This window comes from Mytilus galloprovincialis, chromosome 7 (genome assembly GCF_965363235.1).
Source record: "Mytilus galloprovincialis chromosome 7, xbMytGall1.hap1.1, whole genome shotgun sequence".
Lineage (NCBI taxonomy): Eukaryota > Metazoa > Mollusca > Bivalvia > Mytilida > Mytilidae > Mytilus > Mytilus galloprovincialis.
In genome coordinates, this window is record NC_134844.1 from 64,144,359 (window position 1) to 64,158,896 (window position 14,538).

Consider the following 14,538-nt stretch of genomic DNA (forward strand, 5'->3'; position numbering starts at 1 on the left):
TCAAATTTTGTCAGTTTATAATCAAAACAAACATTATTATCATGTAAATGTATATATGTATAATAAAAAAAATAGGATTAAACTGTAAAGTCACCAAGCTTCATTTGATACCAAAATTATCCGGATAAATAACACATTTTAAAAGTCGCAGCTATACGGAACTCTTTTGTATTAAACTGCTCTACCTTCTTGTATGGATTTTAGACTAGGTGCGAATTTATTGTCAGATTACGGTATGCATTTACGCAAAAGATCAGCCATCAAATTCTATAAAAAGGCAATTTCATGTAGATTCAAGTCAATTGCTTTTGATTTAAATATCTTGTTAGAAAATGTTAAAGTTCCAGATGTTATGCTCAAGTTATTGCCAATCATCTTTTGTATTTGAATAATTGGGTATTTTTGGTATCAAATTAAACTTAATTCCTGGGGATTCTTGTAGGACCTTTGATGAATGATTATATTTTATAATATAAATAATTGTATGAAATTGACACAAAAGGCAAGTATTGACTGCTTCTCAGATGTTTTTTCAAGCTATTGTTTTAGACATGATTGGGTGGCACTTTATTTGAACAAGAGAGCTATGAAAGTGTGAAATAAACATACATTAAGAAAACCATGGGGCCATTAATTAGTTGTTTCATTCCTTTCAAAGCTATTGTATTAGACATGATTGGGTGGCACTTTATTTGAACAAGAGAGCTATGAAAGTGTGAAATAAACATACATTAAGAAAACCATGGGGCCATTAATTAGTTGTTTCATTACTTTCAAAGCTATTGTTTTAGACATGATTGGGTGGCACTTTATTTGAACAAGAGAGCTATGAAAGTGTGAAATAAACATACATTAAGAAAACCATGGGGCCATTAATTAGTTGTTTCATTCCTTTCAAAGCTATTGTTTTAGACATGATTGGGTGGCACTTTATTTGAACAAGAGAGCTATGAAAGTGTGAAATAAATATACATTAAGAAAACCATGGGGCCATTAATTATTTGTTTCATTCCTTTCAACGTGTGTTACTCCATCAATTCGAACATTACAATAAGTGATCCCTGACGATGGTCAACGCAATTGAGCGAGTCGCATAAGAAGAGTAGTTTTAGTTTTAATAGTAATCAAAGGTACCAGGATTATAATTTAATACGCCAGACGCGCATTTCGTCTACATAAGACTCATCAGTGACGCTCAGATCAAAACAGTTAAAAAGCCAAACAAATACAAAGCTGAAGAGCATTGAGGACCCAAAATTTCAAAAAGTTGTGCCAAATACGGCTAAGGTAATCTACTCCTCGGCGTAAGAAAATCCTTAAATTTTCGAAAAATTCAAAGTTTGGTTAACAGAAAATTTATAAAAATGACCATATAATTGATATTCATGTCAACACCGAAGTGCTGACTACTGGGCTGGTGGTACCATCGGGGAAGAAACGTCCACCAGCAGTGGCATCGACCCAGTGGTGTAAATAGTAATCAAAGGTACCAGGATTATAATTTAATACGCCAGACGCGCGTTTCGTCTACATAAGACTCATCAGTGACGCTCAGATCAAAACAGTTAAAAAGCCAAACAAAACCAAAGTTGAAGAGCATTGAGGACCCACAATTTCAAAAAGTTGTGCCAAATACGGCTAAGGTAATCTACTCCTGGGCGTAAGAAAATCCTTAAATTTTCGAAAAATTCAAAGTTTTGTTAACAGAAAATTTACAAAATGACCATATAATTGATATTCATGTCAACACCGAAGTGCTGACTACTGGGCTGATGAGACCCTCAGGGACGAAACGTCCACCAGCAGTGGCATCGACCCAGTGGTGTAAATAGTAATCAAAGGTACCAGGGTTATAATTTAATACGCCAGACGCGCGTTTCGTCTACATAAGACTCATCAGTGACGCTCAGATCAAAACAGTTAAAAAGCCAAACAAATACAAAGTTGAAGAGCATTGAGGACCCAAAATTTCAAAAAGTTGTGTTTTAAATCACTATGCATTAGTACAAAGCATACGAAAACTGTGGTAGCAGTTTGTTTATTACAACAAACCATAATGTAACAGAAATATAATTTACTTGTATTAGCCACCATATACTGACTTTATTTTAACATCTTTGTTACCCTTACACAACCTTCAATTTAAATAATTCAACACTTTTAGAATTACCGAATTAATTAAAAAAAGAAATTACTTTTGACTTGTTTCATTTATTTTCTTTTTGGTAAGAAAGTGGGGATGCAACAAGGTTTCAATCTACATATGTATTTATTAACTATCAGTAGCACATGGGTGAGTTGTTATATTGGGAACATGTGTTCACGTTTACAATAATATTTAAATTATTTTAGCATAACCATAAGTCACCTTAACAAAGTTAAGAGTTTAAAGTTTCTTATGATTGCACGGACTGGTCATTCGCGGTAAAAGTTTACATTGAAAATACATTTTGCTCATCTGAAGCTCAGTTCTAGTGCAGTAAAGTTAGCTTAATTTTAAGCTATGTCGGATATTGGATATATAGACCACACCACAACTAATGCAGATAGTAGAGGTGAGTCACAGCCCCCTGCTTCCAGTTCTGATATCGCAGATGCTTTTCATTTGTTACGTGATTATCTAGATTACAAACTTGTAGATTTAAAAGCTTAGTTGGCTTCCGAGCAAGACAATTTATCTCGTAAATTTAAAATGTTTAAAGAGGAACTCGGTATCAAATTCAAGAAAGAAGGGAACAGTATTCAATATCATTTGAACGATAAATTTCTGACCGAGCTCCATAAAATTAAAAAGAAGGGCCCCTTTTTAGATTATCTCACTGACAGTATTGTGTCTGAGATTATAGCTCTAAAGTCAAAGCTAGGAATAAGTCGATAAGGATCACCGACAGCTCTGCAGGGGGCTTGACTACAGTGCGCGAATATGAATCAAATACAATCGCTGATAACTCTAACGATGAAAAGAAGATTAGACAAGCCGAAAGTCGTGCAGTTAAGTCAATTAAAGAGAGGACCAAACCTCGCCCTTCTCCGTACAATATTAGCAACAGAGCTACCCAAATTGCTACACCAGCTGAAACTGTGCCGAATCCTGCTTATTCTCAGCCTTACAGTCGTTATTCCTAACCTCCACAGCCCTTTCGTGCAGATTACGGTCGGCGTGAGCCGGCCCAGTATGACATGTGTCACCAGTGTAAACAGTTTGGACATTGGCGCAAAAACTGCCCACTTAACAGGGTCCAGCCATTTCAGCACAACGCTCAAGGACAAGGCGCCCGACGATCTTAAACCGGTATTAAATGATAAGTATTTAGATTGTGAATCATATTTTTTTCTGAATGGGGTAATGAAAACAATATTAATGACTATTTTATTTTTCTTGTAAAAATACATTTATTTTGAAAATGCAGAACATAATAGCACTTTTCATGGTATAAAGGGGTGTTTGAATAAACATATTGAATTTTGGAAGAATATTGGCGCTAGTGATTTCGTCATTTACACTATAAAAGGCGATTACATTCTACCGTTTTTAGAAACACCTAAACAGATGCATTGTAAGGACAACAAATCTGCATTTATGAATGAGAAATTTGTTGATGAAGCTATTTCTGAATTATTAGATACTGGGTGTGCTAAGTTAGTCCCGTTTAAGCCTTTCGTCGCGAATACTTTGAGCGTAGCGCTTAATTCATCTTCAAAGCCTAGGTTAATATTAGATCTCAGTACTTTGAATCCAAGTGTCAGGAATGACAAGTTCAAGTTTGAAGGCTGGAAAATTGTATTACAATATTTTGCGAATGATTACTCACTATATAAGTTTGGTTTAGAATCGTGGTATCATCATTTTGATAGTTATTCCCAACAGCACACCTTTTTATGGTTTTCCTGGAAAGAACAGTTTTTCTGCTTCACTGTCTTACCTTTTTTTTTTTTTTTTTTTATTATTTTACTTTTTTACCTTTTGGCTTATCAACAGCTCCTTTTATTTTTTCAAAATGTCTACGTGAAATGGTTAAATACTGGAGAAGAAATTATATAAAGAAAGTTTTATATTTGGACGATGGTTTTGGCATTGCTCTTACTTTTGAAGAATGTAATAAAGATGCTTTTTTTTTGTTAGAGAAAGCCTTTTGTCAGCCTGATTTTTAATAAACGAGAAAAAAATCAATTTTCACTCCTCTTTATGAGCTAGAATGGCTCGGAATTATTTAGAATTCACTTGAATTTTGTGTAACTATTCCCGACAGGCGAATTAATGATTTGATATTTTCCTAGTCGGATGCTTTGTTTAATTTTAACAAATTGTCACTCAAACGACTAGCCCAGGTAGTGTTAAAAATTATATCTATGTATCCTGTAATTGGCAATATTTCTAGACTTAAAACTACATATAGTTACACGTGTTACATTTGTATTGAAAGTTAGGTATCTTGGGATACGGTATTGAATATGGAAATACCAGTCCAAGTTAAGGACAACTTACAGTTTTGGCTTGATAACATTAAGAGAGTTAATGAAAAAAAAGCTCGATTTTTATAGTAAATCTACGGTAATGGTGTATTCAGATGCACGTAATGTTGCTTGCGGTGCTTATACTATAGAAAGTATTAGTAAGATTTTTCCTCAAATGTGGAATGGTTCAAACTTGCAACTGAGCTTTACTAGGAGAGAAATAAAGGCAATTTGAGCAGTCCCTGGTTTCTTTTTAAAATGTTGTCAAAGGGAGAACATTGAAATGGTTTATAGATAACCAAAATTGTTTAAAAATTGTTAGATCTGGAAGCATGATATTAGAGTTACAAAATTAAGCAAATCGATATTTTCTGTTTGTTCTCAACAAGGCATATCAATCCATACACAGTGGATTCCACGTTCTGAAAACGCATGTTATAGCTTGCAAGGCAATTGGGACCTTGATTGTCCCTAAACGGACATCTGAAGTGTTTTGGCCATACATTTTTTTAAAAGATATGATATATCAAGATAATGTCATTGGTGTTTTAGAATTTCAAAAAAAACAGAAGGCATTTTTATACAAGGTTCGAACGAAAAGTCTATTCTCGATTCGGAACGTTTTAATTCGTCAGTGTAGGCAATTAGAATGAACGCTTGATGCTATACTGTATTACGCAGATTTTGTTATAATGATCATTTTATTGATGTGGTCTCAGAAGAGCATGATCCTATAGCATTATAGTTGACATGGCTTTTAGATTGATTACAATTATTTGTGTATCCATTGTATATTCTGACATGATCGGTTGCAGTCATGGTCAGGAAAAAGCATGCTTCTACAGAAGTATAGTTGACATGGCTTGAAGATTGTCATCTATTTTTATGTGTTATCAATTAAGCTGACATAGCCAGTTGTTGGCATGGTCTAGGAAATCATGGTCCTTTATAGAATAAAGTAGACATGCCTTATTGATTATCATAATAAATCAGTGTTCTCATTTTAATGTGTATTTACAATGTATACGTTTTGCAGCTATTTTTCAAACTGGTAGATGGGAAGCATGACCAAAGAACTCTTTCAACAGTCACCTTTCACAGTTGTCAACTAAGTTGCCACAGTTTTGTCTTTCAACTAGATCGTAGAATACAACAAATAACTACCAATATGCTTTTGAAGCTTGGATTAAATGGTGTGTATTTAATGGAATTTCCTATTTACCGGGTTCTTACACTCATGTTTCATTGTATTTAATAGATTGAACTGAATCTGCTAAGTCACATAGCAAGATTAATGAAATGTTTTACGCTATTAGTTGCTCACAGGCTAGCCGGGTTACCTGATCCATGTAAACCGGATTTAGTTTTATCTGTCAAAGAAGGTTCTCTAAGACTAATCAGTCATACTGTAAACAAAAAAGAGCCAATTACTCCTGAAGTTTTGAAACATATTGTATTGTAATATGGTAATGAAAAGTCCTCTTTAAAAGATTTGAGAGTTATGTACTTCGTTAATCAGGGAAAATATCGAATTATTCCGCCAGAGACATTTTATTGTCCGTTCTTCATAAGTTAGGTTTAGACAAGACTAAATTTGACCTTCAAAGTTTGAGATCTGGTGGAGCTACGGCAGCTGCTGCATAAAAAATTGAAGATAGAATTTTTTTAAAACACGGTAGATGGAAAAGTGATCGTGCAACAGATGGCTATATTAGAGAAAATTTAGAAGAAAGGTTGCCATTTTCGGCCAATCCTTTGTTTTGTTCGAAACGTTGCTGCATTCGTCTAGGCGAGCTGTTTCCCATAGATATGTGTTTGAGTTTTTTTTTCATAAATACTTTATTTGCGTTTGAGGCCACGAATAAGAAAATAAATGTATTTATTAACTATCGATAGCACATGGGTTTGGTGTTATATTTGGAACATGTTTTTATGCTTACAACTGTATTTAAATTATTTTAGCATTACAATAAGTCACCTTGTCTAAGTGCAATACAGTTTTCCCCTCCCTTCCCCCTGTGAACATGTTTTGTATTAATTGCTGATCATTTTAAACGCAATACGTTTTTTCTACAGATCTTAAAAGAACATTATGAAAATATTGTTTTGTGATATGAAAGATTCTATTTCATTATTTTTCATTTTAGATATGTTTGTAAGACATGTAGGCTACAGCGGTCTTAGTGTGCTGGCAAGGTGATTGATGACAGATGTATTATGAGGAAATAAACCTTTGCTGGACTCGTCTAGACGAGCTGTTTCCCAGAATATATGTTTGAGGTTTTGTTCATAAATACTTTATTTGCGTTTAAGGCCACGAATAAGAAAATAAATTTGTTTAACCTGTTTGTTTGCTTAATTCAAGGATATCAAAATAAGAGATGCATGCTTGTGTATTTAAATGAAAACCATTAAAGAACCAATTAAGATTTTCCTAAGATGAATATGCAGTTTTTGCGATGTATATGTCGTGTACAAGTTGCGATTTTGTACAGGTTATAACATGTACAAAAACATTGTACATGTTATAACTTGTATAATGCAAAAATACAAGTTATAACATGTACAAAAGTACCTCATACATGTTATAACCTGTACAAAATATTGCTTAAAAATGGTTTTAACTTGTACAAAATCGAAAAATAAGGATATTTTTCTATTATCCCAACATGCAGATGATATTGACCTCAATAACATTTTCATAACTTTTGTATTATGCCTTCATGTTAGTGTGTTTTGTCCTTTTTTGATACAGTAAATGTCCAGGGGTCGGTATTACGAAGCATTCCTAAGACCTGTCATAAGATATATATCTTAGGACATGTCTTATGATCCTCTTAAATGACTATCTATGGACATATATTTATTTGATGAATTATAATTGTGAGTGTCCACTTTAAAGGCAATAGTAAACTACTTTCTTTCTAGTTGACACTAAAAGACATAAGAGGATAGCCAGGATAGATGTGTCTACAAATAAAATTGGGAATTGAAATGGGGTATGTGTCTAAAAGACAACAACCCGCCCATGGAGCAGACAACATCCAAAGGCCACAAATACATGTTTTCAAAGAAGATGATATATTTAAAACATCAAAACGACATTCGCCTCATGCAATGATCTTATAGTTTATAAACAAAAATTGAGTTATAAATTTACATAAGACATGCTGAAGGCCAAAAATGTTGAAGAGTAGATCAAAAGATATTGATAATGAACCGTGGTCCAATGAAAACTATTTCAGCTCTCTCTTGCTTTTACAGAGTAAGCATATAAGATATTGTTTTAGTCTTTGCATGTTATAAAAACAAGAGGGAGGAGTATTTCCCAAAATTATTAGGAATCGTTCTTAATTTTTTTTGAAGAATTTAGTTACTAGTATCTAATGTAATTGTCATTGAGGAATGCAAGCTTTTAGTAAACAGTTTCACACTTATTTAAGCCATGATGGACTGCATAAAACATACAATTTCATGAAAACACATTTTGCAAATATATATTTCTGAAACTTTGTGAGCATTGTCCTCTACAGAAAAAGACACGTTCTGGCCTATTTATTGTTGTTCTTTATGCCTTGGTGAATTTAAATCTATATTTTACTTCATTAAGATTTATTTTAAATTTTGTACAAGTTAAAACCATTTTTAAGCAATATTTTGTACAGGTTATAACATGTATGAGGTACTTTTGTACATGTTATAACTTGTATTTTTGCATTATACAAGTTATAACATGTACAATATTTTTGTACATGTTATAACCTGTACAAAATCGCAACTTGTACACGACATATATACTAGAATGCATACTATTACCTTGTGATACTTATTTCCTTGCGCAAAAAATGAATATCTTGAATGACCATCAGCAGCGATACTTACTGTCGCACAAAAGTTTGAGAACCCAATACTTAACACATTCAAGGACATATAAATCAAAAAGAACAAGGAAGTGAATGTATTTTTTTTTGTAAATGACACCTGGAGCACTTTAGACACTTTCACTATTTTTAATACTTTCGGTATTTTTGTAATTTAACCTTTTGACTGCCCAAAGTGTAACATTAAAAGTAAGATTAACATGGTTTAACTGAGAACATGAAACGACAAAATGTTAGATATAACATACCTGCCATGGCCAACTGTGTGGAATTGCCTCTCTGCCACCAACAATTTTTGCAGAAGAAGGGCTTTGGTGAGGCTTGATGGTTTGGTTTCCACATCTGGTATTTATAATAGACAGCGTACCTATGTTAAAAAATATTTTCAAAAGATAACGCTATTCTTTATAAAATTCTAGTTTCTGTTTATATATTTATATATACATGTTTAGGTGGTTCTATATATATTTACACGTTAGTGTGTCGTATTCCCGTATATTTTTTTTTCTTCGTCTGTATTTCTATGGTGTATTCCTTATTGATAATTACTAGATGTAAAAATGTAAAAGGGACAGACAATAGTCATTGCTTACATAAAATAATTCGATATATTTATGTATACCTAAGGTTAAGAAAAATACTTTAACAATCCCGACAATTAAAGCGGCACTAGCTGCCAAATTCATGTTCACCGATTTGACTGGTGTGTAGAATAAAAAATCACCTCCTTCTTGTTTTTGAAAACAAAGTTGGCGAAATTAAACAGGAAAACTCACAAGACTGCTTGTAAGAAATGTCAAAACAATACGTTTAAAAGTTGATAAAAAAGTGAACATTGAAACATGAATAATTAGAGAATGGACGTTTTAAGTGCCGGTTGCATGAACTATATATACAAATTCATTAATAAAGAAAATCAAAGAACTAAAAATGATGAATAAATGAATTAAAATTCAAGTTTATATATGACAGTTTGTTTGTTTGAGAATCATCAGATTTATTGATATAGTTTAAGTACGACGTTTTTTCATGTGATGACTTCTAGATTGTTCATCTTAAGAAACTCGTATCATTACTTGTGTATTAGTACATGTCATCAATATACATATTCACAATTGTAGGATGGGGAATCGATACGGTTTAGATTTTACTGGTGCGCGTTGACATGGATATGTCTTGATGAATAACTTATGATTTGGCTTTACTGTTTTTGATGTTCATGCGAAATAATTAGTTAAATATGAAAACTAATATTTAAAAGCTCTACAGATGCTTATTTTTTGTTGGATGAATTAGACAAGAATCAAAACGAATGTTTAATATGAAACTTCAAAAGTTGGAAACAGAATAATTTTAAATTGGTTCAATTCAATCGCAAGGAAGGTCCTGTTTTGGCAAAGAGCTTCCTTTAAATCTATCGATGTTAGTGTAACTTTCAGTGGCAATTACCAAGCATGTTAAGTTCACACAAAATTAAAGTCTAACATTTGATTCATAAGTCTCATTAGTGAGATTGATGGTTCCACCGAAATGAAAGATGAAAAATTAAACTGAAACGTACAATAAGGAAAACGGACCCGTTTGGAAAATACTGAAAATAGTCAATTGTAAGTTAACTAATTTACTTACAGTACACGTGGACGAATTTGAGCTATATTATTCAAATATCTACATTTTATTCAACAAATTATCTTTCTTCCATCAACAACTATAATTTACCTAATTTACTTATATGTTTTTATCATTAACTCATTTTAATTTGAAATATTTGATTGAGGTATCTTATCCAAAGAATTTCAATAACGTTTGGAATGGACAGACGATAGATACATCTATCGGGGTTACTTTACTGCTAGATTAGTTTTCCTTACAAGGTGGCTGACACTTTAAAGTTGAAATGAAATTAACATCAGTTTGAAAATATTTAAACCGTGTGTGGCTTATTACATGTATTAGTTTGGCGGAGGTAAACCTTATCTAAAAATAACTCAAATGATCACAAGGGAATCTATTTTACTGGTATTAAAATAGTTTTAAAATGGATTGAATAAGATGTAAAACCGTTTTGAATTCTTTGATCTATTCTTATTCTTTGCCTTCGGGTTAATATAATAGGTTCATGCTATTTCGACGCTTCAAAATTCAAGAGTCAATCCTAAATTGAGGTAAATTATATGATCTTCCAAATACAGTTTCGATTCTTAAATCACTGAAGAGACATTTATTGTCGAAACCCGGATATGGTATACCAACTTTTGCACCTAATGTTTGTGGTGAACCATCTTTTCCGCATGGCAATTGTTTTTTGTTTGGTATTAAATTAACAATCAAGATCCATTTTGTAACATCTTGTAATCAATCGCTATGGAAGTAAGCAGTGTTTATGTACATTCGATGTTCAACCCGTTTGTTAAATGCATTTTGTTAACATACACTTTTTCGCTTTTTTGTTCTTTCGAGAAATGTTGTTTGTACTGTATTTAGACCTCTCTACCAATAAATTTGTTTTCATGTACACGTATAAATATTGCGGTTTTTCCCTAACGCACGCAATCATAGGCTTGAACGTCATTTTACAGTTTAGACTTGTTTATATATTCAGCTGATCTATAAAAAATCCATCTGCATGCCTTATATATCATGTATTGTGTTACGACAGTAGATAAAAACCGAGCAGAAACGATAGCACCCGGCCACCGAAAGTTTTATTATTTTAGAGTCAAGGTGGTTGAGTGGTCTAGCACGTAGGGAATAGTACAAGGCGGAAGGTGGAATAGGCGATTTGGTGCCACGATATCTCAGTTAGATGAGTTCGAATCCCGGCAAGGGAAGAACAAAACTTTGCTTTCGCAATTCTTCAGATCTGACATTGTTTAGGCTGATATTTAGACGAATTATATATGAATCATTAAGAATGTATTTGAATAGACCATATGCAACGTTTGAATATATATCAGTCAGGGGCATTACTTAAACAAGTAACTTTTAAAATTACCTATATAAGTAATGTTGAAAACGAGGCTATTTTAAACATAATATAAGTAACTTTTCTAAATATTATTTTTATAGGTGGCCAATTATATACATTTTACTAGTTTTAACAAATTTTTACAGTCATCTGGTTATTTTTCCCATGAAATATAAAATCTAATCCTTCTGAAACACTAATTACTTTTCTTATCTTTGATATCGACGCTTCTTGGTCAAAGGTTGGTCTCTTTGGGACTATTGAAATATCAGTTTCTTTCAAAATCTTGAAGGTCAAATGAAGGTAGACTGATATAAATAGATAGAAACTTGTGAATTAATTAAAACTTGGAGTTATTTATAATTTGTAACCCAAAACAATTACAAATGTTCCTTAAATAAGTGTTATTACTAATTCTTTCAAAGATGTACAAAATAACTTATTCAAGTAACATTTTTGTCATTATTTCTAAAGTAACCCTTTATGTCTTTTTTCCTCTCAAATCTTGCAAATTCTTAAATTTATGATATAAAATGATGTAAAATTTATGAAAACTACATTTAGTTCCTGTTTCTAAGGATTTTCATATCCCAGGCATAGATTACCTTAGCCGTATATGGCACAACTTTTTGGAATTTTGGATCCTCAATGCTTTTCAACTTTTTCCTTGTTTGGCTTAATAAATATTTTGATAGGAGCGTCACTGATGAGTCTTATGGAGACGAAACGCGCGTCTGGCGTACTAAATTATAATCCTGGTACCTTTGATAACTATCTATTGAAATTCAAAATAACTGTATTGAGTAATTTTATATTTTTTAAAAACAAAAATTACCTAATAGTATATAAGTAACTAAAAAACGTTACTTGTTTAAGTGACGCCCCTGACTGTATATAGGACCACCTATTTATATAAAGATATATAGTTACGTAAAGTTGACATATAAATAGTCTCCTTCTACATACTATTTGAAATATAAATTTGAAAGAAAGTTTATATCGTTCATCATGTTCATGATATTGCACATTATCCTATTTTACATTGAAACTATTTGATCTTATTTTTTGTTATTTTGATAATTTCGAAGCCGTTCTAAAATTGTTTTAAACTACTTTGTGAACCTTCCGTCATGACCAATTCCAAATTTGTTTTACTCCATCAATTTTTTATCTTACTATTTAAATCTGATACATATAGGTAGATGAACAGATGATATCGTTAAAGTCCTATTTGAACTGGCACGTTGACAATTTTGGATATTCATCGCTTCTAAGGGGCCACAATTGTTTTATTATACCGAACTAACTGCGGAAACGTCTTTTGAATCATTGAGAAAGCACTTAAAAAAAGCACTTAACTTACTTTAGTAACAATCACAAGTTGATGTTCGAAAATACAAGTGATTTGTATCTTAACATTTCTCGTATGTACAACAAAAGTAGAATATTTTTGAAAAGACCGTTTTTAAGAGTTATTTCCTCGTCTCACGATAGGCTTCTTGTAACATCGACATTGCAATTTTGTTTATTTACGTCCTTGACGTCATTTTATAGAGATTACTCGCGTACAAATTAAAATACTCAAAAGGTTTTTCGCCGGTGAATAATAGGGCTATTCACCGCTGGTGTTAATTTTTAGGATTATTCTTCCTTCCTTTCAATTGAATGAAAATTAACTGAATTATTCCATGTCACATGATAACGTATTACTCAATAAAATTGGTTGTAATATATTTAAGGTATAATAATAAAAATAAATGTGTTATAGATCCTCGTGTATCATATCGCATTGATCATATTGATGAAGAACACCTACATATTACGTTTACGTAGCAGATAAAAACAATTTTACAATATTCTAATTGGGTTACAATTTTGTTGTGTTTCTGTCATGAATCCATTTAGTTGTTTCAACTTACTTTTTTGCCCAGGTTCAAAGATATTTTAAAGTTAAGATATTTCTGATATTTGAACAAAAACTTTTTTCAGATACCAAGCTTAACAGAAAATAATATACATACATTGTATAGCAGGGTGTGGCGTGTGTTTACAATATACCTTAGGCACAAGACACAAGACAGGTGTAAGATACCAAAGGAATATTCAATATTTTTATTAGTCGAAGACAAACTGGCAAAGCTATGGCAAGAAACGAAGAACGTCCAAAAGACCAACAACAGTCTACGCAACTAAACATAGAAACTTAAATTCAATTTACAATAGCGCAAGCCCCATGTTGAATCGTGGGTGATCCCATGTTCTTCGTTAGAGTAAGCAGATCTTGATCCACAATGTGTCACCCGTCCTGTTGCTTATATAAATACACTTATCCTGACGTTATATATCTGGAAAAGAGGGCGCGATTGTGGTTCCGACGATTGTAACATACCTATCATTATCTTTGAAACATATTTCCGTAACGATCAAAACACTGGCGATGTCGTCCTTAAAATATCTTTACGTATTGGACATGTTGAATGCGCGGTATATAATTTGACATTAATCGTACGTTTTGAAATTTCATAGTTGTTTGGTAGCAACCAAAAAAAACGCGTTAAAATTTGAAAAAATAAAATGGCGTCATATCACAAATCAAACTTCAGTTACATCGCTATTCAAAACTTTAATTAATAGAAAAAATTAATACATACCGAATGTTGCTACAATAACTGCAGCAAATATAGCCAGACGTTTCATATTGCATAATATTTTGACAGACTGCTTATCACTATTTCTTGTTCTATTTAAATGAAAATATACTATTTGGGGAACACAGATTCATTGTGCTTTTATCATGTAAGGTTTCGTTTATCTGTCAAATCATGCTATAATAATTTCAATTCATTTGGCTTTTTATTTTCACCTATTTCACAACTATTCTTGTTTCTATTATGAATAAAGGTTGTTGTCATTGTTTAACAGTTACCCTTTTTGTCCCCTTCTTTGTCTTATCTCTTGTCTTGTTTACGAGTGTACACTTGCAGATCACGTAAGAACTGGACTACGGGTTTGTTATCTAGTAATAGAGATTCTCTTACATGACATGTGTGCACGAAAGGTATTGTATATAGATGGATAGATATTTTATTCTCATAAAACCATGCAAATACAAAGGTTACAGAGATGTTAAAAAATAATATACATTAACAAAAATGCATTAAAAATGCAAAAAATTCAAAATATAAGACATGAAAACTGAACTAACATATTTCTAAAATATTTTTTTTTTTTTGG

General features: G+C 32.1%; 1 protein-coding gene across 2 annotated transcripts in view; it reads right to left on the minus strand.

Moving 5' to 3' along the window:
* LOC143083469 (chymotrypsinogen A-like) overlaps positions 1–14,011 on the minus strand; it is a 37,394-nt gene extending 23,383 nt beyond the window's left edge. For both annotated transcript variants that reach the window (XM_076259736.1, XM_076259735.1), the window contains exons 1-2: positions 13,956–14,011; positions 8,585–8,703 (exon numbers count right to left, since the gene is read on the minus strand). In XM_076259736.1, coding sequence (XP_076115851.1) covers positions 8,585–8,703; positions 13,956–14,001 — 165 coding nt within the window. In that variant the 5' untranslated portion in view covers positions 14,002–14,011. The remainder of the gene's footprint in view (positions 1–8,584; positions 8,704–13,955) is intronic.
* Between the last annotated feature and the right edge of the window lie 527 nt (positions 14,012–14,538).